The sequence below is a fragment of the Cydia pomonella genome, chromosome 8 (assembly GCF_033807575.1).
Source record: "Cydia pomonella isolate Wapato2018A chromosome 8, ilCydPomo1, whole genome shotgun sequence".
Lineage (NCBI taxonomy): Eukaryota > Metazoa > Arthropoda > Insecta > Lepidoptera > Tortricidae > Cydia > Cydia pomonella.
Window position 1 is genome coordinate 8404405 of NC_084710.1, and position 27774 is coordinate 8432178.

At 37.5% G+C, this 27774-nt stretch overlaps 1 protein-coding gene and 1 long non-coding RNA gene across 2 annotated transcripts; one reads left to right on the forward strand and one right to left on the reverse strand.

The window, feature by feature from the left end:
* Positions 1 to 1291: 1291 nt before the first annotated feature.
* Positions 1292 to 5542, reverse strand: LOC133520479 (trypsin-5-like). The gene is made up of 5 exons (XM_061854914.1): positions 5445 to 5542; positions 4644 to 4806; positions 3908 to 4169; positions 2520 to 2654; positions 1292 to 1568 (listed from the first exon to the last, which is right to left on the reverse strand). The coding sequence occupies exons 1-5, from the start codon at positions 5509 to 5511 to the stop codon at positions 1404 to 1406; spliced, it is 792 nt and encodes a 263-aa protein (XP_061710898.1). The 5' UTR covers positions 5512 to 5542; the 3' UTR covers positions 1292 to 1403.
* Positions 5543 to 6680: 1138 nt separating this feature from the next.
* LOC133520282 (uncharacterized) lies at positions 6681 to 7655 on the forward strand. The gene is made up of 2 exons (XR_009799744.1): positions 6681 to 6896; positions 7358 to 7655. It is a non-coding gene; the product is annotated as an uncharacterized LOC133520282 (long non-coding RNA).
* Positions 7656 to 27774: the final 20119 nt, after the last annotated feature.

The window sequence follows — 27774 nt, forward strand, 5'->3', positions numbered from 1 at the left end:
CATCTACGTGTTGGCTTCTGCTCCGCGCACTTCCTCCCAAATGTCCGGAACACCATTGTTCCGTGATGAGTAAAGAAGTAAAGACATATAGATCACCAGTAGTTAAGTATCACCCCTATAACCAACTTCGGGCAAAATGTTGCGCTCGTTAATCAGATGAGAAGTGACGGGACTTGACGCCCTTTGTGCGAATGTTACATTATATTAAGTACATCTTAAGACGTCTCCGGAGAAACAGAGAGCCACCTTTACACGAAAATGTACCTACCTTAATAAACCCAAAGTGCAAGTAAGCAATTCAAGGAAGTGAACTAGATTAGTGAACGCCCATTTTTTAAAAGCCTTCGTTATTTACCAATGTACACATTAATAATACATATGAAATTATAAAGACAATTAAATACATTTCGGAAAATTGCGACGTGCTGAACTTACGGCACGTCGAGTGAAATCTCTACCTTTCAAAAAAGGCCATTACGAGTTATGATCAAATAGCAATTAGCATGTATGTTCCAGGAGGGTGTGTATTTAACACATTAGCACGGGACATATTGGATTATTTTTAAAGTTATGGTAATTGAAAGATAATGGACCGTAACAAAAGTGTTTTTGTTTGTGGACTACAATACATGTTTTAATTGTTTGCTCGTGTTACAGGAAGCACCTGGTATAAACATTATTATATGTATATACGTTCGTGTAAATTTATGAGAAAGGTGGACTTTGCCGACTCGAATTAGACCCCAGGGGCCTGCAATTGGTAACAAAAAGCTATGAAATGATAGCACTAGCAGTAATCCCGGCCGCAGTCATTAATCAAGGCTCGGCTCAAGGAAAACAGGGTGACGGAGAGAGCGTAGGTACTCAACTCGAATTGTATAACTACAGGTTTACTTTCTTCAGTCGTTCCCTCTATGCTGAGGGTCGTGACATCATGTCCTTCTGTTGTAGACCATGTTCCTAGATAGGACTAAATAAAACTTTTTACAGCAATGAAGAGTAAAAACTTAATGTTTAACAGGTAAAAATTACAGTAAATTTTGGTTCTTTTTTCGTGACCTAAAATTATGTATTTATATCTATTTTTTGAATACTAACGGCTCAGGTAAGTTATGATACAAGATTATTAAAGTACCTATTCTATTTACACCATAACATTGTATGTATCTAATTTGCTTATGAAAGCTTCATATCATTATTATTTTCTTTTTTTTACAAATGATGTTTGATATAGGTAATTTAATGCACTTTTGATTTGGAAGGGATTGTAAAAATGAAATCGGTCGCTATAAAATATAAAGAACTCTCCTTTAATCGTAATGTTTTTATTATTTTCGCCAAGAAAAACAAAGAGCATCGAATTAATTGGACTTGTAGCTCATTACTCAATACATTTTCAAGTCCTATTTATTACTTTGGATGGTATTCTGGATCCAAGACAAGTAACTGGCGACCCTCGTGTATACTCCGGGGTAAGTTCTGCAACTTGCCGCGTCCTGAGATGCTACGCCGATAAGTATAGCCGTATTCCTCCTGTTTCTTATTACCAGCGGCCCTCCGGCATCTCCCTGTGAGATTAAATGAATAGTAAGAAAGGATTATTTATAAGAATATACATAACAGAAAATTGTGGCTTCAGTCCAGCGAGACCATTTCGCCAATATCAAGGTATTTGGAGCTTTAAATACGACTAAAATTGTACGGTTAGTACAAGACAGTGTATGGTGATTTTATTAGCTCTTGTAAAAGTTGTAAAGCGGTAGCGGGACTTTACAAGTAGCACGTGAACTACCGGCCGTTGACTCCAAAATGGTGGTTAAACACGTTTCATGATTTCTACATTTACCACATTAGTGTACTGTATAATAAGATATCAATACTACACTTTAAACAATATTAATGAGCAAAAACCAAAGGAATTAATCACGAGACGTGACTATCAAGATGGCACTCGAAAAGCAGGCGTATTCTGATTGCAGTAAAGAGTTATGTCTTAATTTGGTTTAGTATGGAATAGATCAGTCAGTGTCAAAAGTGACATTTCTGCAATCAGAAACGTCAGAATTCCAAAAAAAAAAACTAGAACAAACTCATACAACGCCTCTAGGGGTCTCTGTAGCTACTTAATTTTGTTTTTCCTACTGTGAGACAATTTGTAAGGTTTGTAAACACCTACTCTATTCGAATTGCATTTTTTATTAGTTTTAGAAGCCTCATTATATACAAAAATGTGTATGTGTGTATGTGTCTGCTCCCACGCACGACTGGAAGTATTCCTTACGAATGATTATAAAATTTAAGATCAAATCTCGGCAAATTGACAGTTGTTATTTGTTGACATTGAGTAAATAAAGTGTTACCATGCAGCCGTACTTTACTCCTCATACATTTTCATACATATTTTCATACCCCGGGCTATATATATATATATGAAAATCGATTCTTAAGGAGTAAACTTCAATTAACTTCAAAAACTTAAACTAGAAATACTTGCAAAAATGGTACTTAGACATACTTACCAAACAAAAGTTATGGTGTTTGTCTCCAGCGCAGATCATATCATCCGTCACATTGGGATGGACTCGACGACAGCATTCATTTGCCACAATTGGCACCAGTGCTTTACGAAGTTCATGTGATACTTGGCATGCAAGCTGCATAATAATAAAACATCACTCCACATTAAATAGGTGTATTTATACAGTGTGTATCTTTGATATAACCGCAAATGTAAACTAGGATTTTTTTTTATTTAATCTCAAATACTAGACCATAATAACAATTAATTTTTAAATTTTTTTCAAGCGGTAATGTATTTCATACATCATAGGCACTGGGGGACGAATGTTGCTCACGTCCGCAGGAAGCACCTACCACTACCCTGCACGTGTCCCTGGGTGGTGCTAATCGAGCAACAACAATTAAGGCGAATTAGGCGAAATTAAATATGCTGCAACAAATGGGTATTACGAGTGCTCCATGCTCCCGAGGATATAAAGATCCTAAGACAAAAGATGCGGGGCCAACTGAATATCGAAGGCATCAGTGAAGTCAAATGCTGCAAAAACAACTGCGAAAATATAATATCGACATAGTCAACATCCAGGAAACGCACAGCAAAGATGAGATACACCTGCTGGTCTATCTCATCTTCAGGTTGAGAAGAGGATGCATACAGGGGTTCATCCTGATTATTTTGGCATCGAAGACCAAACCATGGACCACATAATTCGGAGATGTCCTCTCCAAGTCTACCCGGGGAGACCAGGCCGTGTAGCCAACTTGCATATCGTTCACGCTCCGTGGCGAACGAAACGCAACTGTCACAGTCGCACTAATATCGAAGAATGATAGAGAAAGATAGCTACGATACGCTACGGAGCGTGAACGATTGTAACGTTGGCTACGCGGCCAGATGATCTCATCAATCTGACGCCCGAAACTGTGCAATGGCTGCATAACCTGGATGTTACCTTGTAATATTTTATATATACGATTAAATAAATATCATAGGCACTTGTGACAGTTGTGACATCGAGTCATTAAATGCAAGGTTTTGTGTTAAAACAAAGTAGTTATACATTGCTTGCTGAATTATTTGATACGGAAAAGTAAAAGTCGTCTGTTTTTATAAAACCTATAAAAGTGTGTTTATTAATAAACTAACTACCCTTTGGTTATGCGGTCGTATCAAAGATACACGCTGTGTAGCAATATACAAAATTACAAGCGGTAATTTGCAATGTATTATTATTTATACTGTCAAGTAAAAATAATGTGATATAAAACTGTAGAAGATGAGTAAAACCGATATAAGTTCTGCAAATGCAAATGTTGTAGGTATCCGCAAACTGCTAAAATGTCGATTTCTGCAGCAAATCGCTAGCGTGATATAAAATAATCTTACTCCAGTCTCTCCCCAACCAGTGACGCTTGCCAATTCACCTTCATAGATTGGGCGGTTGTTTTCTGGTAATGCGATTTTCTCTATATTCCAAAAACACTCAAATGGTATATTTTCCTTTAGTTTTAACAAGCAGATGTCGTGATTCACTTCGGGAAACACATATTTTTCGTGGCACAGAATTTTCTCGACATCGATGAAGACTCCTTCTGTGTTTAATTGGTCTGAACCAACTAGAATTTTCCATTCCTCAGTATTATTACTCCTGATAAAATTATAATTATTTTATGAATAGAATGTTTCTTTCATATTTGTTATCTATACTGGGATAAAAATAACATTTATAAGATTTTTAACCTTTACACGATTAATTTTGTTATACAACTTGTAAACAGAGTAATCACTTGCAGGCCAATTCGAACATACATGATTTAGCACGAGCCAGACGCATGATAACTAAATGATATTGTTCAGATATCATTTCCACATCAGAATGTTATCGGAGTACACTAAGAATGATTTCCGTAGACTGACATCAGTGTACGTTTAAATTGGCCTGTTCGGTTCTATGCCCCACAATGCATATTATAGCTTACAGCTATTGGAAAAGCAGTTAAAATTGGGGATTTGTAACACAACAATAGGGTCAATAACTACACGACGTTTTCCTATGGCTAGTACGCTATTAAAAAATGTTATTTAAGATACAAAATGTGTGCATCTATATGTTTGTTCTTACATAAGACAATGTGCCGCAGTCAGCACGAACTGGTCATCGATGACCGTGGCGCCACACCATTGTTCGTTTTCCAAAAACAATGCAGCCATATAGGGAGCAGCTTCTATGGGAATGATGTCTCCACCACTGATTCCCACATTTCCGTTGCGAGGAGTTTCTAAAACTGGAAACAGTGTCGTTTAATATTGAATCAGCTTCTTTCCGCGGTTTCGGCAGCAATAGTTGTTAAAATGAAGAGGAATCTTTGCCAAGATGACAAGCGTTGATAGAAAACGCGAAACGAAACTGAAATAATGTATTGAAATAGTCAATAGAGTCATGTAACTTTTCGTTGTATCTGTTATCTTGGCTAAGCTAGGACTGAGGTGAAACTAGGATTTTTTTGATATATGGCCGTGTCTGTTGCTCTCCTCGCAGTTATTAAACAAACTTACCTGAGTAATTTTAAACTAAACATGATAAGAGAGTCTGGCATGCCTTTAGACAATGAATACAATAGAATAGAAAACGTTTATTGCAAAACCATATATAAACAGCACCACATTATAAAAAAAGAAGATCTAATACACTAAACGGTTAGAACTACTTGTAACGTATACTAACATACCTATACTTACAGTGATGATGCTGCAATAGCTCTCACTCAGCATATGCTCTAACATATATATGCTACAGCGCTGATATTCCGTGGAGCTCAGAGCAAGAAGATAGCTCAGAACAGTAAAGGCAGTGTCAGACAGTGATTTAGCAAGTAATATTTAATACAAGTTAGAAACTAATGAATAAAATAAGTGAACTCACCTAATGTTAACGTTGATTTTAATGTCACATTAAGGACCACAAATAATGCCAGCAATAATCGCGCCATGATGTCACATTTAGTAACCACGCGTCAAAAATTTGGCACAGCATTTATATACCATCAAGCAATTAATTAATCAAAATAAATAGTTATTAAATTTTTGTTTTAAAATCGTTCCAATCGCGTGTTGACTAATGTAGGTAATTAAAATGTAGGGTTTCGCACGAATTGTTAGGTAATAAGCGCGCGGTGCGGTTTCCGAGCCGGGCCTCGTGCGTTCAAACCATAGATAGATACAACAAAATAGGTATAAGAAAACGTGAACATTATCTACAGCTTGGCGTTTGGTTTGTTTGGTTGCCACTGGCATTACAGCAGTGGGGCGAAACTGATCTTTTCGGGCATTCTCGGCTCCGTTCGGCTCAGCATTGCTACGAGCATTATTAGGGTTGGCACAACTTGACGTCCCTTTGCGCGCACAATAACAGATAAGATAATCACTTGAATTTTGACAACCCTTAGACGCAACACACTGATGATGTGTGATGATGCACGCTAAACATTAGAACATTAGAAAGGGATAGCACGATTCGTCCCTTAATCGCTGTCAAAATTCGGATGTAGGAAGTTTCTTTTCTGTACGGTAAGTAGTACTATTATTTATTCTGTGATTACAGGCACAAGAAATGGAAGCCAAATTAATTCTAACTTTGGTACATAATGATGTAAAAGTGTTTTTTGCGCGTACCTTACTTAGGCAACTTAGCAAGCTTCGTTGCCTAAACACGGTACTCAACTGTAGAGCTCTCTATTGTATAAATATCACCATTGTATAAAATGCAAGAAACGAATGAGCGTTCCAGACTATTTCCTAATATTCCGACCTAGCTCAAGTTTTGCTTTGGTATCCACGTAAATTGGGAGACAATGCGTTATTCAATGATACTGCAAGCTTATGATGACGGAGTCAAGAAGAACGAAGTCTATAGGAATTTTGTAACAAAATTACACAACCTCACACAATTAATTTTGTATTCATTGGAATCACCTCAATGAATAGCAAATGTGTCCAATGACAGGTTCACTCAAGGTCCAGTGGACAATAAAAGCGCATACCCTATCAAAAGTGTACCTATTATATAACTAGTGGATCTGTGAGCTGTGGACCTCGCGAGCATAGCTTAAAAGTCAATTAATGTATCCATATATCCCATATATCTCCGCTCCTCACTCTGCGCGCAATCGTCTTAAAGGACGGACGTTGCCGGTCGCGTTCACGAGCCTTGTGCCGTGTCGTCTCACGCGCCGGTTCGATTTCAAGTAATATAGTTTAATCGGCAGTGTTCGCCGTGGACAATTTAATTCTTTTTTCTAAATACTTAATTCGCAGTAATGAGCTACCTAACGAACTAGTCAAATAACGTATTTTCCGTTGTGCACCCCGGTTAAGGGTAAGTGTTGAACGTTACCTAGTTTTAAGAAAGTGCTAGTGTTCTAATTGTCCTATAATGTTATTTTTCTAATTGTTTATTGCCTAATTTAAGCATTAAATATAATTTCTACTATGTACTGCTCGTAGCCGTTGCGGCGTACCATAAAAAGTACCGTTACTAAATGGCGCCTCATACATTCGGCCAAGAGAGTTAATTAACTCTAGAGAATTAATAGCCTACATCTCAAGCTTAGCTCGAATGCACTCTTACCATATTAGTAAATTCCTCTTATTGTAATATTAATTTCCAAGGCTTGCACTATGCTTTTGGTACTTGCCACGCTGTAACTCCGTTCTGGTTATGAACACCCACCATCTACTTGCCGCTACTCCCTTGCTTACGGCTTTGCGACATCACTGGGTTTCATACCGAGCGGCCATTTAATACACGGACCTAAAGCTGGACGACGTAAATTCCAGGGTGCATTTGTACGGCGTAAGCCTACGGCGGCGGCAGGAAGGACCTGCTGATCCGGCCGCAGAGTGGGAAGCCAGCCAGAGTCTACCTCGATTCACCCACCAGCTGACCTCGGCGCTTCCCGAGACGTCCCGACGACCGACCCGGGCCCTGCTCATTCACCTTGCCACGTCAGGGGAGTACCCTACTACGTCAGTGAAATCAGACAGGCTTATTGATAACCTAACGGACCTTACCACGACCCCCGCTCAGTTTTTTTCCCATTATTTTTTTTGTTAAAATATAATTAGTAATTTGTAAGCGTTGGTGTTTATTTTGAATTTACCCACACCCAATAACCGCTTCATTGGTTTTTTTTTTAATTTTCCAAAAACTGAATCAACAATAATATCTATATTTCATCATCGAACCAACTCACAAAATTTCACGAGAATCAGTTGAGTCATGAAAGTTCAATTTCGAATACATTGTATGCTATAGAAATTTGGCTGAACGTTCTGAATGCTATTTTTGACATTTAATTAGGTTCTGGAATAATAAATATTAAAGCCACCCAAAACCAAAATTTACTTTTAATCGTTCATTATTTTTATCACCGTGTTAAATAACAATGTTAACGACTAATGAGGAATTATTAACCTAGCTTGATGATGGAGTTAAATATCCTAAAGAGTATGGTTTTTATAAGTAATTACAGTGAGGTGCGAGTGGTATATATTGTAACTAATATCAAATCAAGCTCGTATTTGGTTATTAGAATACGCCACCTGGCTATTTGATTTTTGTGGGCGAATCGATATATTGAAGTCTGTTCATCATCATCTCAGCCATAAGACGTCCACTGCTGAACATAGGCCTCCCCCTTGGACCTCCACACGTACCGGTTGGAAGCGACCCACATCCAGCCTCTTCCGGCGACCTTAATAAGGTCATAAAACCAAACCTTTCAAGGGAACTTTTTGATAGCTCAAGATTAGTATTTATAAATTTTGCATGCAGTATTCTTAAATAATTGAAAAAGGCTGTAAAGTAACATGGCTGCTTTGTTTTTGAAATCTTTCCGCTAAAGGGAGACCCACCGAACCCCCATGCGGGCTGAGCCTCAGACACTGTTAATGTTGTGATAAAGAATTGACTTTAGTCTACATTCGAGCTAAAATGACAAATTACACGCAAAATTAACTCTCATTCCTGAACCGAAATCAAAACAAACAGGTACGAGTAGACAAGGGTGACATTGTTGGATTTAACGCCCGCCGTAAAGCCGAGCCTATCTCGTAACCGCTGTAATCTCAAGCGCAGCTCATCAAAAATGATACAGCAGCTGTAACTGCCATCAAAACGGCGAGCTTAATATCGAAGCTCATTACTCTGAGATTATTACTTGGTACTCCCGGGATAATTAGTTTTTCGTAAAAACAAAGGATAATATTTCTTAATTAGTAAGTAATAGTTTATCCCTCTGGATTAACTTAAAATTAAACTGTGCAGCCCGCCTAGCCAACGTGCCTATCGTTCACGCTCCGTGGCAAACGAAACGCAACTGTCACAGTCGCACTAATATAAAAGAGTGATAGACAGAGATGACTACGCTACGCTACGGAGCGTTAACGATTGTAACGTTGGCTACGCGGCCTGAAAACAATCGCAGCGATTAAATTGAATATAAAATAATGATGTTCAACCACGTCTTAAAGTGAAAAAATCAACATGTCTACATGGTAAGTTTTATTTTTCTCTTCGCGCCTCTAGTCAGATTAGCAACAGTTCTAGATCGGGCTAGGTCTGGATTCAGCAGATTGTAAACGTTAAACAATACTAATCGACACAATTAAATAATTTTAATGTCCCATTCCCAATAGACGTAAGCATAATATTGGCAAAGGGATTTGCAATATAAATAGGTCGAACTGTAATTGCACGAAAGGCAGAGCTTTTAATATTTCTATAGCTACCTACTGAAGCATATATTTATTTTCAGTAACAAATTTGCTTCATTTGCGTCATGGCATCAAACACGATCGTCATTTTAATGATAATCTATATGCCAGTAATATTCATCAGCTATTCGTTCCACTATCCCAATAAAATCGCGACTTCACGCCTTTGGCACATCAGGCACAGCGTAAAAACTGACCGATTAACAACGGACATCACACCATTGTAATACTTTATATCAAACACGCTATTTCAAACTTTATGGCTTCAATAAAAAAGTTCAAACACGGGTCCATGTAAGCTGGTTTCCTGGTAACAAATATTCTGAGAACAGAGTCATTTCCCGAAAAAATATGGCGTGCTATATGAAAATTGCGTTCTAAAGATTCATTATAGTTTATGAACAATTATGAATCGTACATTAGATTACTGTATTCAATAAACCTGTCGATGGTTGCTTCTGTTTACTGACTATATTTGTAGTAACATTTATTGGAGTTGCAGGCGTCCATAGGCTACGGTGACTGCTTACCATTAGGCGGGCCGCATGGTTGTTTGCTACCAACGTGGTATTAAAAAAAAATATACATTTAATTATATATTTTATAACATGTATAACATATATTACATTTTTTTTTATACTACGTCGGTGGCAAACAAGCATACGGCCCGCCTGATGGTAAGCAGTCTCCGTAGCCTATTTACGCCTGCAACTCCAGAGGAGTTACATGCGCGTTGCCGACCCTACTTTACTTGTTTACTTGTTTAGCATAACTAGTTAAAGAGTAAGCTCTATGTATTTTATCAGCTTTGAATATCTTTCTTTATAAGTTTCGTAGCAATTATTATCAAAGAGTTGATTTCTGAAATTCAACGAATACTCAGACAAAGAATTTTTAAATTATATTATGTTATATAACAGTTCAATCACATAGTCAGATTGAAAAGATTATTTATAAAACGTCCTCTAAATCTTTAGTATTTGTAGTATAAAAGTACGTTTAACTTAAGCATCTTTAATTGCATAACCATTGATGTAGGCACTATATCTAGTTAAATAGACTACTATTTGACCAACCCAGAAGGGAAACTAGGCATTTTTGGATTAGCCCGGTGTCCGCGTGATGTTTTCCTTCACCGAAAGCGACTGTACATATCTACTGACATAGATATAATGTCGTACACCTCATAGTTCCAAAACACTCATTAGGTACGTTCCGGGGTTTTAACCCGCGACCTCTGAATTGAAAGTCGCACGTTCTTACCGCTATGCTACCAATGTGTATAAGATAAGGAGCTACATATTAATAGTTTTAAATAATTCATGGGTACGTTCATACAAAAAAAACTTCCAATATTTCACAGTCCATGTAAGTTTCCGCTACCGAGCTGGCGCTCGGCTTGATTTAAATTGAGGTACGCACATAGTTGTTATTTCACCCCGACCATCGCGCTGAATCATCTCGATCAATCAAGGCACGTTGTGGGGACTGTAGGGTGACCATGGGGCAGTGGACCTTATGACCAATGAGTGTTTTTTTTATGAATTAAAAATGAATTAACTTGGAGATAAATGTTTGTCATGTCACATTAATGATGTTATAATATGTTGTGTTACCCTGTGAAAAAAGTCCGTGAGGCCTAACTATCAGTAATATGTTTATGCCGAATTATTTGTGAAATTAGTCTTCTGTTTTCATGCACTGACATTTGCCAATTTTACCGAGCGAAAATGTTCCTGATATAACCCAATAATAATAATAATAAACCTTTTTATTCCTTAAATAAAGTATACAATATATTAAAAACATTTGTTTCTTTAAATTGTTGAAACTATGAAGAGTATGTATATGAATATTTGATGTTTTATTTAAGGTCCCGTTCGGGTAAAGGTCTCCTCCAAATTTTTCCAGACACTTCGGTCTTTGGCTTTCTCTGTCCAGTTTGTACCGGCTACTTGATATATCTCATCTGCCCACCGTTCTTTTGGCCTTCCTTGTTTTCTCTTGCCTACTGGACCTTTCCAAGTTGTCGCTTTTAGTGTCCATCTTTTGTCAGAGTAGCGAGCTATGTGGCCTGCCCACTTCCATTTGAGGCGTTTAGCATGTTGTAAAGCGTCTATAACATTTGTTTTATTTCTAATGTCAATGTTTCTTTTCTTGTCTTTAAGTTTGATGTTCAGGATGCTCCGCTCCATAGCTCGTTGACAAATTTGAATTTTATGTTTTGTTTCTTCATTGTATATCCAGGTTTGGCTTGCATAGGTGAGGCAAGGAAGGAGGCACGAGTCCATAATCTTCTTTTTAGTTAAAAGAGGGAGACTAGATTTAAGTACTTCCTTGTAGGACCAGAACTTGTTCCATGAAAGGGTGATTCTTCGATCCAGCTCATCTATGTCTCTTGACTTTTTGAAAGATATCAGCTTCCCTAGGTATATATACTGATCTTCATAGTCTAGTTGTGTTCCATCAATCAATATAGGTGTCTTTTTACTATTAGTAATAATTTTTGTTTTGGAAGCATTAAGTCTTAGTCCAATATTGTTGCTAGCGGTGCTCAGTTCTTGTATCATATCTTTTAGTTGTTTTGCGGTTTCCGAGAAAATAGCTATATCGTCTGCAAAACGTAAATTGCTAAGAAATTTACCATCAACGTAGATACCTTTTTTATTCCATTTCAAGGTTTTCATAATGTCTTGCAGGACTGCAATGAAAAGTTTTGGTGACAGGGGGTCGCCCTGCTTTACACCTCTACATATTTTTATTTCTGGGCCTAGTCTATCCAACTTCACTCTGCTAACACTGTTACTATAAATGTTTTTTATTATTTCTATGTATTGTTTAGGTATATTCTGATGTTCTAATGCCTTCCATATGCTTTCATGGGATATTGAGTCAAAAGCCTTGGTATAATCGATAAACGCAATGTAAAGGGGTTTTTTTAGCTCCTCAAAATTTTCTATAATTTGTTGTGTTGTGTGAATATGATCGATGGTACAGTAGTTTTTTCTAAACCCCGCTTGCTCAATGGGCTGGTGTTGTTCGATGTTGGCCTCTAATCTCTTTTCTATGCATGATGCGAATAGTTTATAGAGTGTCGGTAGTAGGCTGATTGGACGATAGTTGCTCACATCCTTCGGGTCTCCTTTTTTGTAAAGTAGTATTATTCTTGATTCTGCCCAGTTTGATGGTATTTTCCTGTCTCGCAATATTTTATTGAATAATAGGGTCAATGGTGTTACTAAAAGATATTTTCCTATTTTTATACTTTCATTTGGAATGTTATCTTGGCCAGGGCTTTTATAATTTTTCAGGTTTTTAATTCTTTCAATAATTTCCTGTTCATCAAAAAGCTTAATTGAAGCTGTAGGTGCAGGTGTTGAAGTCTGGCATGTTTTAGAACTATGGTTGTGATCATGGTACAGGTTCCTATAGAATTCTGTAGCTATATTAACTATCTCCATTCTTGACTGTTGCTTTTTTACTACTGTATTTGTAGCTAGGTATGGTATCCATTCCTTAGCCGTTGTCAGTTGTTTGTACGCTTTTTTTCAAGCTGCCTGTTGTAGAAATATGTTTTTATATGATTTGTTGTCTATGGTTAATATAGTCTTTTTTTGCTAACTTGTTAGTTTCTTTATAGAGTCTAGATAATTTCTCCCGATCACTATTGGTTTTTGGCTTCTTCTTCAGTAGCTCTGAACGTTTTTTATCATGTTTCTAGTTTCTGCAGAGAAGATAGTGTGTTGCTTGTGTGTTTTAACTAGTGCTGTGTCACTAAGACTGTTGCTGATAGCTTTTTCAATTTTTTTGTAGTATGTATTTATGTCCTCAGTTTCGATTAGTTGCAAGTTCTCTACTTCTTTTTCTAATGATTTCAAAAAAAAATTTTGTCCTTCTTCATTATTCAGTTGAGATGTGGTGTTGTTGAAGTGTTTTCTACTTAGGCCCCTTGCTTTAAGTAAATATGTTCCTCGTACAAGTCTGTGGTCACTGGAGTAGTTCGGTATATTTATAATTTCTATGTTTGTAAACTGTCTGGTACAATTGCTCAGCATATAATCAATTTGATTTTTATGTAGCCCATTTGGTGAAACCCATGTCCATAGGGTCTTTTCCTTTTTATTAAACTGGGAGTTAAGGATTTTTAAGTTTTTTTCCAAGGCATATTGTAAGAGTGTCTCACCTCTATGGTTTCTGGATCCATAGCAAAAAGGACCCATAACACTTTCTTCTCCTGGTTTTCTTTTTCCAATTTTTGCATTGAAATCCCCCATTAAAATAATATTCTTACTTATAAGGTCCTCTGTAGCTCTTAGTTGTTCATAGAATTGTTTGATTTCGTTATCTGAGGCGTCTGATGTTGGTGCATAGGCTTGTATTAGGGAAATTTCTGTTTCATTGAACTTTAAGTTTAAAATGCAAACTCTCTCTGATATTCCATTGTAGCTCAGTATATTTTTTTTAAATTTACTTCTGATTAGGAAACCTACTCCATACCTTCCTTGTGTTTGACCCGTATGGCAAAATATATAGTCTTCATCTTCTAGAATCTTATTTTCCGATCTTCTAACTTCTGATAGTCCCACTATATCATGTTTAATGTTAGTTAGGGCTTCTCTGAGTAATAACATTCTTTGAGGTGACAGTAAAGATCTCACATTGTATGTGCAGATATGTATTGTTGGAGGGTTTTGGTCTAGTACTCCCTCGGGGACCGGCCGTGTTGGGAGACCATTATGATTTTGTGCTTTGTAGGGTTGTGTTTTTCCGGTTTCTGGCGGTGTTGTGCTAGTTTGTGTACATGTGTTTTTCAGATATTTGGTTTGATTTCTCTCGCATAATTTGAAAGGCATCTTTTTTTTGCACTTTTGGAGTGTTTTGACTTTGAAAATGGTTTTGAAATTGGCTTTTTGGGCTCGGAGTTGCTGGTCGTTTTCTCTTTTCGCTGTCCTTTTTAGCACATACCTCTTTTTCTTTTCTTTGTTGTAGAGCAATTCTTGTTAGGTCTTGGGTAATGTATGTATTAGTTTTCATCTTCTTTTTATTTTTTAAAATTTGAATCTTTTTCTGGAGAGTCGTGGTGGCTAGTAGGATTGGTCTATTTTTGCTTCCGTCTTGACTTTTTTTGCCCAGCCTTTGAAGTCTGTCAATTTCCTCACTTCCGAGATTCACATCTAGCTTGCTTATCGTTGAAATAACCAGGGTTTTTAAACTTTCGTGGTTTTCTTCCTCTGGCTCAGTCAGTCCGTGGATAAGAAGGTTGTTTCGTTTACTGTTTGCTTCAAGAAACTGTAGTTTTCGGTTTAAATTTTCCATTTCACTTCGTAGTTTGTTATTTTCTTCGATAAGTGGTTGTATTTTTTCATCTACTTTTTTTAAAACGGCTTGCGTAATGTTTTCGGTTATCGTATTCGTTTGTATATTCAACTGCTCTGTCATTTTTGTCAACAGAAGTGACATCTCCGGTGATAGTTGCCCTTCCATGATTGACGTGAAACGAAACGTAGTATTGTATTTCCGAACGAAACTTGTCAACGCTTATGTTGGTAGACTTGGGAGTGTTGTTGACAGCTAACCACAATAACCAGTTCACTTTTCCACTTAGATTTTATCACTATATCGCCTTTTATTTTATGTTGTGAAGCGATAAATCGGTAAATCCGCGCACAAATATGGTTTTTAACAGCAATATTATGCCTTTCGGCTACTTTTTCGCACTAAAACTGAATATTTTCGGGGAGCGATTTGCAAAGCGTTTGACGTTTTTGACACCGGAACCGGAAAAAATATGACCAATGAGTGTTTTTTTTATGAATTAAAAATGAATTAACTTGGAGATAAATGTTTGTCATGTCACATTAATGATGTTATAATATGTTGTGTTACCCTGTGAAAAAAGTCCGTGAGGCCTAACTATCAGTAATATGTTTATGCCGAATTATTTGTGAAATTAGTCTTCTGTTTTCATGCACTGACATTTGCCAATTTTACCGAGCGAAAATGTTCCTGATATAACCCAATATTGTTTTAATTAAAAAATGTTGCAACACAACGCGCCCTTTTATAGGTGTTAAAAATTCTGTACTTTCATTATAAAGGCTCATAAAACTGTCAGGTATAAAAATCTTGATAATAAACTAATAATCTGGTATTATATTTTCACATCATGTCCCCGTTAAACAGATAAACAACAGCATCAATCTTGAAAGTGACGTTTAAAACGAATACAATCTAACCGAACTTTTTGTTTTCATATTTCAAAGTTGTTTATAAGACTAGCAAAACATTTTGCTTGCTAAGCTCCTTATTTTACCCTAAAACACCAGTAGTGATGGACTGTTTTAAAATAAAGTTTGAATTGAACTTGCCAGCTGTTCGAAAAATACTGACGATAGTCAAGTTTACCTTTAAAAAGTATATATAAAGTAATAAAGGAGCACAGTGTAGTCCGCAAAAAATATCCAGAAGTTAATTACACTACAAGGCAGGTTTCAGTTTTAATAAAACAACTAATAAAAGAAGTGATTTCATTTTGTTGCGCCAGTTTACAGCTCGAGGCACGAGTGATTACAAATTACAGCTGGTTTTATTTATGAATTAAGTTTCATTTCAGTTTTTAAACTTTTACGATTTTTACACGTTATTAACTCATAAAAACGGGACTTAATCGCATATTAAGTTTAAAATTTACCTCCGACGTTTCAAGGATGGCGTTGTTTCCGTAGTCTCGGAGAAGACTGGCTGGTCTTGTTTATTAATTTTTGGCTAGAATATGTTGACGTCAACTTTAGCCAGTCTTCTCCGAGACCACGAGGACAACGCCGTCATCGAAACGTTGGAGGTAGGTACATTTAAAACGTAATACGCGATTAGGTCCCGTTTCTATGTGTTAATAATTTCACTTTTTGTTTCATTTCCACGCGCAGCACACGATAGGCGTAGTGTTCAAAACGTTATTTTATAATTCTCATACACTTCCTAGCTTTTTCTTGACAGGAAGTTTGGTGTCATGAGTGTAGATAAACATTCAGGTATAACTAGCCTTTCTTATGTTCTGAATGATTTTTATTGTGTCGCATTAATCAGCAAATCGTGGACACCGTACCGAAGTCGCGTGTCGACCTTGCTTGCTATTCACATTTCCTCGACACAGCCGAAGCCCATCCAATACGTACCTTATAATAACTAGGTTGCTTGCTAATGTAGTCACGATAACTTGGGCAAATGCAAACTAAATTTAGTCCAGCCACTACCTAGAATGGGTTTGTTTGGATCTGAATGGAATAAGCCAATATAATACAAATTACTTTTACGTCTTTTGAACAGTATAGCCGACAGTATTTTTACCTATGTATATCATGAAACGCTTAATGTTTCGTAATAGTAATAATGTGACAAACGTATGGTACTTCCTTTCACAAACGTTTTGGCTTTAGAAATAATTTATTACCTAATACGATAAAATTTCCGTTAATGCATTCTAAACATATTGTTTAACAACACATATTGATAAATATAACAAAAGAAACTCTTTGTATATGACATTTATTTCAGTTTCTTAATTATATTATTGCATTTTATGTCAATTTTTTAGCCATTTATGCATGTTAGACAGTATATGTACCGTAAAATGGGGTGATTACGAGGGCATTTGGGTTATGAATGGGGTGAGGAGGGATGACGGAAGGATGAGTTCGTTTTTACAGGCTACTGCTACGTAAATTATATATTCTAATAACAAATCAAGCTATTATAATGTTCATAATCCCAAAGTGTCGATTCAACAATTTTTTTAAACTCGCCTTAGTAGGAAATTCCTCCTCACCCCTACTACGGAGTGAACTGGGATTTCCTACTATTTGGTATTTTACCTTTAAAGTTATGGAACTTTAAATTTAAAGGAACTACATAAAAATCGTAAATAAACTATAATTCAAACGACCGGAACATTTATTATGTATAAAAATCAGTTTGTCACATGTAAAACTAAAGTTTTATTGAGGTTTAAATGTCAGTTTTGTCCCTACTCACCCCATTTTATTGTAATAATTATAATGCCAATTATTTAGCATAAAGTTTATTGTCAGTGTTGATTGAAACAATAAAATAAATAAGCTCTGGTCTGCGATGGCTTTCTCAAGATTTCATCAGGAAGAGACACTTCAAAATAAGGAACTTTTTTCATAATCTTTGGCATCCTGTCGCCCACTGCTGAGTATAGCGGCCCGATTCGAAGAATGAAATACGATAACGATAAGTTCTCATTTAGATATCGTTTGTATGTGGTATAATTGACAGAAGCAGCTCGATTCGGGCAATCAATGTCACTTTGACGTTAGAAATGTCGTAGACAGATCTTATTGGGATTACAGCGGAATCGAAATAAACGTCAATTTTGACATGTCGTTTAGTTATCAATCTTTTAAAGATCTTTCCAAGATCTTATACGTGTTTTAATCATTCTTCGAATCGGGCCGTAGGCCTCTCTTCGTATAACGCCACGCAGCGCAGGTCTCTTTTTTGCAAGTATTTAATGGGTCTGAATCAATAACTCTCTGGAGTTGCTTGTGTAACTGCTCACCTTCAAGCAGTCCATATGCTTGTCCACCACCGGAGTATAAAATATAGTAAAATGATAAATTATACACATAGGTTGTTATCTGTAAACATATATGCCTTTAACCTATGAAATCAGAGATGTATATGTATTTTTTTATTAATGTGAATAAGCATGCTTTTATTTGTTCCTCTGCATTTTTTAGGGTTCCGTAGCCAAATGGCAAAAAACGGAACCCTTATTGCAATTTGTATCTGGCACATATGCATGTGTTAGTACTAAACCGTACTATGATTGGCGTCGAAACTGTATCAAAACCAAGACTCCAGTAGTCCTGGCCAAAACAACATTTGTATTAAGCCGCTTACTTAACAAATACTTTCCTGAAATCCAAATAAGTTCCCGTATTCCTTTATTGCCATGTAATCTTTGTAAGAAACGTATTGATTGGCTTTATTCCGCAGTTAACTAAGCCCGTTATTTGGCGATAACAGTCGACTATCGGCGGCTTAGCGCCGACGTGTTATAGCGCCGGAGGAAGGATTACCCAGCCCAGACCGGTCACTCCCGGATAATCGCACTTGACAGAACAGGGGAATATTACCACTAGGAAATATTATTATTAACACTGTTGCTTGAATGCAATCAAGCATCGCTGTTGTTGCCGCATTGCTGCAATAAGAACGTTGCAACAGTAAAGGTGTCATTCAGATGTCAAGTACAACTACATTACTGAGTGCGTGGACAAGATGCTAATCGTTCACGCTCCGTAGCGTAGCGTAGGTTATCTTCTCTATTACTCGTGTGACAGAGACGTGTGAAAGTAATGCAGCTGCACTTATAATCCGAATGTTACTTTTATAGCAGGTTGCCCAGAGAACTTTTTATACTACGTCGGGGGCAAACAAGCATAAGTCCCGCCTGATGGTAAGCAGTCTTCGTAGCCTATAGGCGCCTGCAACTCCAGAGGTGTTACATGCGCGTTGCCGACCCTAACACTCCGCACCGTCGTTGAGCTCAGGCAACCTTACTCACCGGCAGGAACACAACACGACGACTAACGAAACAATAGAAGGTACAATATTATAAATATTTTTACTAATTTAAATTTGCCCCGCGTAACATACCTACGTTTGGAGCCTTCTAACTCCTTAATGTCCAGGCCGATCCTAACATGTTTGCATATGAAAATATTTAATGAAGTAATGTAATATATAAAATACCGAACCCTAAAAATGTACACCACGCAGATCTCTACAACCGGTTTGACTACTCGAAAACTAATTTCAAACTGTAACGTATAATATAACAGTTCGAAACTAAGTTAATGAATGGCAGTACACGCGCTCGCGTGCGTCTACAATTATATTGATTCCAAAATAACGGCCACCTTACTTAAAATCTTTCTCACTGATGCTTGTTTTGAAAGTTTGAATTGTATTTACATAACAGTACGATAGTTTTTAACTTACCGTAGTTTGAGACGTTACGAGGTTTGAAAAGTAATCTATAAAATATTACAAAGCTACTGTTCACTTTGACTATTAAAATGAAGAACGTACATGAGAACAATATTTGCTATGTACTTAATCACGTTTTATTAGATAGTTTTATCATAGACACATCCTTATAGCCACATGTTTTGGTCAACTGAATATTATTTTATTAGCAACCATATTAAGATTCCTTATTCCTACAGACGAGCGTATTTTGTAAAATGCTTCCTTTTTCATTCAAGATTACGACGTAACTATTAGTATTTATTCAAAAACTTGTAACGTACTTAAATAATCGTTTCCGAAACTAGCGGCTCCAACAGTTCAAATTTTTATTTTCTCTTTTAAACCTCTTTTTTAATGAGTTTTTTTGGGAGTCTTTTCCAAATTTTGTAGTGAGATGTGGCGTTTCGGTTCTCAATTTTGCTGTAAACAAGAATCATTTGGTACATGAATGACTACAATTTGATTCAACATATCTCGTACGAGGGGCTGGAATGATTAACAATCGAAGATTCATTTGAAAAAACTGATAAAATACCTTCCGAGTTTTCTTAATTTTTTTGGCGAAAACAGGGTTTTATTATATTTTTTTTCCGCAAATTGTACGCATATTTTGCTTTAAAAATAATATTATAGCAAACTGTAACTTTATGTTAACCTATAAAATAAAAATCATAACTATGGGACCTACATTGCCGTAAATTTATATTTTTTTAAAACACGTATAAATCACGCAGCAGCGACGCCCCGCTCTCAGTCCGCGCGGAGCGCGCTTAGAGGACGGACCTGTGCTCGATTGTCAGGCATTCGTTGCGATCGTAATCAGCTACGGAGTTCCGAGAAGTGCTATATACTGCGATTAGAAAATCTTAATAAAAGTTCATTTTTTACACTATGCTTAACAGACTCTCGCTTATTGATGGATTTTCAGTGGTCCTTTTTTTTATACTACGTCGGTTGCAAACAAGCTTACGGCCCGCCTGATGGTAAGCAGTATCCGTAGCCTATGTACGCCTGCAACTCCAGAGGAGTTACATGCGCGTTGCCGACTCTAACCCCCTCCCGCCCCTCGTTGAGCTCTGGCAACCTTACTCACCGGCAGGAACACAACACTATGAGTAGGGTCTAGTGTTATTTGGCTGCGATTTTCTGAAAAACGCATTTTTACTTGAAATTACGTTAGGGTTTGCATTTGCATTATTATTTTTGACCCGGATGAAGTCCAAGTTCTCATGATGGAGTCAGGAGTTGGTCACCAGAACTCCTAATCTACTCATTATAATCCCATCGTGTTTGGGCTCAAAAGATTTGCCCTGACGAACACCATCGATCTAGATGAGGTCCAGGGTCTCATGATGGAGTCAGGAGTTGGTCACCAGGACTCTTAATCTACTTATCATAACGCCATCGTGTTTGGGCTCAATAGATTTGCCCTGACGAGCACCATCAATCTAGATGAGGTCCAGGGTCTCATGATGGAGTCAGGAGTTGGTCACCAGAACTCCTAAACTACTCATCATAACCTCATCGTGTTTGGGCTCAATAGATTTGCCCTGACGAGCATCATCAATCTAGATAAAGTCCAGGGTCTCATGATGGAGTCAGGAGTTGGTCACTAGAACTCCTAATCTACTCATTATAATTCCAACGTGTTTGGGCTCATGAGATTTGCCCTGACGAGCACCATAGATCTAGATGAGGCCCAGGGTCTCATGATGGAGTCAGGAGTAGGTCACTAGAACTCCTAATCTACTCATTATAATTCCATCGTGTTTGGGCTCAAAAGATTTGCCCTGACGAGTACCATCGATCTAGATGAAGTCCAGGGTCTCATGATGGAGTCAGGAGTTGGTCACTAGAACTCCTAATCTACTCATTATAATTCCATTGTGTTTTGGCTCCAAAGATTTGCCTTGACGAGCACCATAGATCTAGATGAGGCCCAGGGTCTCATGATGGAGTCAGGAGTTGGTCACCAGAACTCCTAATTTACTCATCATAACTCCATCGTGTTTGGGCTCAATAGATTTGCCCTGATGAACACCATCGATCTAGATGAGGTCCAGGGTCTCATGATGGAGTCAGGAGTTGGTCACCAGAACTCCTAAACTACTCATCATAACCTCATCGTGTTTGGGCTCAATAGATTTGCCCTGACGAGCATCATCAATCTAGATAAAGTCCAGGGTCTCATGATGGAGTCAGGAGTTGGTTACTAGAACTCCTAATCTACTCATTATAATTCCAACGTGTTTGGGCTCATGAGATTTGCCATGACGAGCACCATCGACCTAGATGAGGTCCAGGGTCTCATGATGGAGTCAGGAGTTGGTCACCAGAACTCCTAATCTACTCATCATAACTCCATCGTGTTTGGGCTCAATAGAGTTGCCCTGACGAGCACCATCAATCTAGATCAGGTCCAGGGTCTCATGATGGACTCAGGAGTTGGTCACCAGAACTCCTAGTCTATTCATCATAACTCCATCGTGTTTAGGCTCAAAAGATTTGCCCTGACGAGTACCATCGATCTAGATTAAGTCGAGGGTCTCATGATGGACTCAGGAGTTGGTCACCAGAACTCCTAATCTATTCATCATAATGGTAATTTGATGGTGCTTGTCGGGGTAAACCTATTGAGCCCAAACACGATGGAGTTATGATAAATAGATTACGAGTTCTGGTGACCAACTCCTGACTCCATCATGAGACCCTGGACTTCATCTAGATCGATGGTACTCGTCAGGGCAAATCTTTTGAGCCCAAACACGATGGAATTATAATGAGTAGATTAGGAGTTCTAGTGACCAACTCCTGACTCCATCATGATACCCTGAACATCATCTAGATTGATGGTGCTCGTGAGGGCAAATCTATTGAGCCCAAACACGATGGAGTTATGATGAGTAGATTAGGAATTATGGTGACCAACTCCTGACTCCATCATGAGACCCTGGACTTCATCTAGATCGATGGTACTCGTCAGGGCAAATCTTTTGAGCCCAAACACGATGGAATTATAATGAGTAGATTAGGAGTTCTAGTGAGCTACTCCTGACTCCATCATGAAACCCTGGACTTCATCTAGATTGATGGTGCTCATCAGGGTAAATCTATTGAGCCCAAACTCGATGGAGTTATGATGAGTAGATTAGGAGTTCTGGGGAGTTCTGGTGACCAACTCCTGACTCCGTCATGAGACCCTGGACCTCATCTAGATCGATGGTGTTCGTCAGGGCAAATCTTTTGAGCCCAAGCACGATGGAATTATAATGAGTAGATTAGGAGTTCTGGTGACCAACTCCTGACTCCATCATAAGAACCTGGATGGACGTCATTCGGGTCATAAATAATAATACAAACCCTAACGTGATTTCAAATAACACTGAAACTCTATAGCACTAATGTGCGCAAACGATTGGCATCTTGACTAGGCAGCATGGGTGCGTAGCCAACATGCCAATCGATACGACAACGAAACACTATCTGTCTCTCTCTCGTACTAATATGCACAAACGATTGGCATCTTGGCTGGGCAGCATGGGTGCGTAGCCAACATGCCAAACGTTTACGATACGACAAGGAAACACTATCTGTCTCTCTATCGCACTAATATGCGCAATCGATTGGCTTCTTGGCTAGGTATCATGGGTGCGTAGCCAACATGCCAAACGTTTACGATACGACAAGGAAACACTATCTGTCTCTCTATCGCACTAATATGCGCAATCGATTGGCTTCTTGGCTAGGTATCATGGGTGCGTAGCCAACATGCCAATCGTTTACGATACGACAACGAAACACTACTGTCTCTCTATCGCACTAATATACGCAAACGATTGGTATTTTGGCTAGGCACCAAGCAAGTGTGTGGCCAACATGCCAATAAAATAAAATAAAGAGTGCCCATATGATATCATATAACACTAAAATTAATGTTGCTTGAAATTATATTGAAAACTATCAAGATTATTTCTAGTCTGCATTGAAAGTATTGAAACGCGCGTCGCGTTGCCGGCGCTCGCGTACCGAGCGCCAACGCCATCTATCGAGCGTTATTTCGTGAAATCGGAGAACGCTCCAAGGATTAAGGGCTCTTAAATATATATTATATTTTGCCATATCTAAGTGTTTGACACAGTTGCAAATTAACGGATGAAAATTGGATAAAGCTAAAGAGACCCGACGTACTTACAATATTAACTAAAGACCTGACGAGACTCTTATATTTCTAACTAAAGTATATAGTATGTATCAAAGGTATAAATAGTTACTCGTAATATAAAAAGGCAATAAACGCCATGTGCCGGCACTTTACGAACCAACAGCGTTTACGAACTTTATATCATTTTCATTTTTTTCATTTGCGTATGAATTCTGTTCTTTTATGAGAAAGATAACCTTATCTGACCATATTGCCGGCCATAAGCCAGACCGCCAGAAAAAACTTGGAGAACTTACACAAGACGTTTCATCAACTAAAGAAATACATAAAATAAAGCACCAGCGAACTTAGTTAGAGCCTTCTTTGAAGCGGCGTAGAAAAATAACTACAGATGTAAGAAAGTCGGTGGAAACAAAGTTCGTGACATCTCAGCGCCGTGGAGGATGGATGGCTATAATTTTTTTCGTTGTAAATAATATATTACAGGGAAGATAAAGGGAGCACCTTGTTTTAAGCCGGGCAGGTAATAAATTCGCTTGCCGCGAATCCAGTCCGTTTGCAACAAATCGTTGCGTCCGAAATTTTCAGTCGCAACTTTTTCAGTGTCCGCCACGGGCTGATTAGTTTTCTTTTTATGGAACGTGACGTTTCTAGGTTTTGATGCGGAGTGACGCTGATCCGCTTTAGGAGTTATAATGCATGTGACAATTATGTGAATTTATTATCCCACAGCGCCACGATGATGTGATGCCATGGAATAGTATACTGGATTTCCAAATTGATTTCGTTTTGGACAAAATTTTATCAGTCAACCGTATCGTCGTATTTTGCTTGTAAAGTACCTTAAACGGTCGCTATGTTCTTGACTTTTTTTAAAACAGATAATATAATCTAAGCAACGGGATCGTGACAGCTGTCTTTTATACACGTTCGCTGTCGCGGTCGCAATTTCATTATCACGTAACATATCGCTTTAGTTAGGAACATGTTATTGAACAAAAGGTAAATTCTTCATTTGTGTTTAAGCAAATGATCATGAATTTCAACAAAACAAAGTTGCAAAGTAGACTTAATTGTTTCAAATGTACAGAGCTGTTTACAGCTGCAAATTTTAATAGGCTGCTTACTTGACTGACTCTAGGCCTTGGAAAGTTAAGTGAACATACACTTCCGAAGTTTAAGTCTGATCGCAGCCAGGTACCGGTTTACATTGTAATTTTTTGCAACCAAAATTGCAAACCGTTTCTATGCTGTGGTGGCAAATCATTAATTGCAATATTACTTAACTTGCGCGACATTTATAATAACCACACAGCACGTGGTTTCACTACCTGGGTTAGCGGTCTAACGGCCCGGCCAGGTTCCAAGTTTAATATACGTCAAACATTTGCTAAAGATACGATATGGATTAGGTATGTCAGTGTCAAAAGTGACGTTTCTTCAAACAAAAACGTAAGGTTGTCTTGAAATTCAAGATAGCGAAGATGTCCCGAGAGTATTTTTTTTTTTGTATTTTGCTGATTAATGTTGTTTCAAGTGTAATATTGATAACTTATTATGTAGTGAACTATCGTGGAAGTGTGCAGCTAATGAAAAACTAATCTTGAAACGCATTTTACGTTTTAATCATCACTCGGCAATCCATCGTGGCTTCCAGCTATATCTTTACTAAAAGCAACTACCGAACATCGTCATGCTCTACGAGCACACTTTAAAAATTACTACTAAACAACCACACTTGACATTGGCAACATCATCATAGATTTGATGGAGCCATATTTTAAATGAAGAAGAAGAACAAACACGTCACTTCTGACACTGACATATCTAATCCGTATCATATCTTTAGGAAAGTTTTGACGTATCTTAAAGTTCGAATCAGGCCGTAAGGTACCGATGCAGCCTCGCCGTCTCAATGTTGGTATATTCGCGCATTTCGGGGACATTACTCGACTTCCTCCTTCAACCATCTTAATTTTTTTAAAGTATTTTTAGTGTAAGATGGAAATTGTTTTAGGTAAATTGTAGATACATATATGTTTTGTCTTTCTTTATGAAAATAGTATTAGATACTTATCTAAGGCAATGCGTGTATATTACTGACATACTAACCATGCATGTTAGGTACATTGCTAGGGATTCAATGCACTACAATAATTTAACTTCAGACTTCAGTTGCTCTTGAAACAAAATGGAGTTATCTTGGAAACGGTAGCGACGTAAGCACCGTTTTGGATATTTAACTAAGTTAACAAACTGAATGCTAATAATAGAGCGTGCTTGGAGTTCGTAACTCGGCTTCGTCGCATTTATCGCTACGATTACGAATTCTATTACATTTGTCAACAGTAAAATAGGTTGTTTACAACTTGGCGTCGAGGGTTAAATGCGAATTGATCAACGGCTTGACATTGAGGTCGAAATTTCTGGCTCAGGGCAAACTAAATATTACGAATGCCACTTATTAATTACCAAAAAACTGGTCTATGTCATTAAATCGTAGTTATCTAATAAAGTCAAGTAAATGGTAAGTAACCTTGGTTTAAATAAATAAATATTATAGAACATTCTTACACAGATTGACTAAGTCTCACGGTAAGCTCAAGAAGTGTTGTGGGTACTCAGACAACGATATTTATAATATTGAGTATTTAACTCAAATACATAGAAAACACCCATGACTCAGGAACAAATATCTGTGCTCATCACACAAATAAATGCCCTTACTGGGATTCGAACCCAGGACCATCGGCTTCATTAGGCAGGGTCACTAGACCCACTAGGCCAGACCGGTCATCCGGTGGTTTGGATGAACAAATGGCAGTTTCTTGAAAAGTAACACTATGAGATATCAATTAGATTCGTATTTATACCGCCAAATAAGATACATTATGATGTTTCTTGTGACTAGAATTATTTTTGTTCTGTAAAAAGGAATTCGCAATGAACATGCCGTTCGCGTGACTACAGCTCGTTATTTTTATCTAGATTCTTATCGCGAAATGAGATGTAACTTATTTACTCGTTTTGATAACAAAAATACAGTTGTTTAAACGTAAATCGCTTTATCAATAAATTTGCTTTTTTCAATTCGGTATTACATGTATTCATTCTGAATACTAATGTTTCTCAATATCTTATTTGAATTTGCACTTTTCAATGTATTTCATACACGTATAGCATCACAATTTTTATATTGATATACAAAATACCAACTCTGAATATTTAAGTAAAGATGAATAGGTACATATAAGGTACAGCCAAGGAATTTAATTCCCTACCTTCCTTGAAATGTTGTTAGAAATTCGCAATGCATTAAGGTCCAAAATTCTATTTCAGTAATAGTACCTATTGAAATGTCATATAACTATGTATGTTGGGATAAGTGCGGGCGATATTTCGATAAGTTGGTTGGTTTATTTTATTACATCATTCTTGTAAGGATTAAACTGAAATTGATGTCATTTTACTAAAGAAGAAGTGACGAAGCCCTGTGGTGGAGGCCGGATTTAAAAAAGTATCCGGCCTACACCACTCCAGCACTAGAGGGCTTCGTCACTATATTTGTTTCGTATATGACATCTATTTTATTTTGTAATTTAACACTAATCAAAATATTTGATAAAAAGTTCCCAAAGTTGTCTTGTAAGGACGCTCGTGATAAACACTAAACGACTGAATACTATAGCCACCAGTTTGTAGCGGCCCTAGGTAGGTACTTGTGCGAGCTTATTCTTTGAAAGGTTTACTGAATGCGTAACGTAAACTTGAATAGAAGCCTCAAGTTAGTTACGTCTCCGCCGCTACGCACTTGACCAGTGGCTTCGGTTTTCAATAGTAGTCCTCTGGTGAATATTGGACTAACTCAGATAATACTAACGAGAATCCATTTCTGTTACAAACAGATCAGCGTAATGGACAGGGGTGGCGTGAGCCAAATAGTTCACCTTATAAGGTTTAGGGTAAGTAAAAGTTAAAATTATGATGCATCAGATCAAACAAATTAGGGCGAAACCACAAATTCATAAGGCGTACTCCCAATTTTTCTTTGTGGATATTAATATTTTTGATACTATTGGATGTATATCTACCACAGCTATGCCTCTTGTTTTAATATTTTCGATTTTTAAAATTATTATAAGAGTCAGGACCATTTAAACATTTTTATAGAATTTGATTTCGCCCCTAACTCTTATACCTAGTTTGGCTTCTTTTCGATTTTTTGATTATTAGGTATAAGAGTTAGGGGCGAAAACAA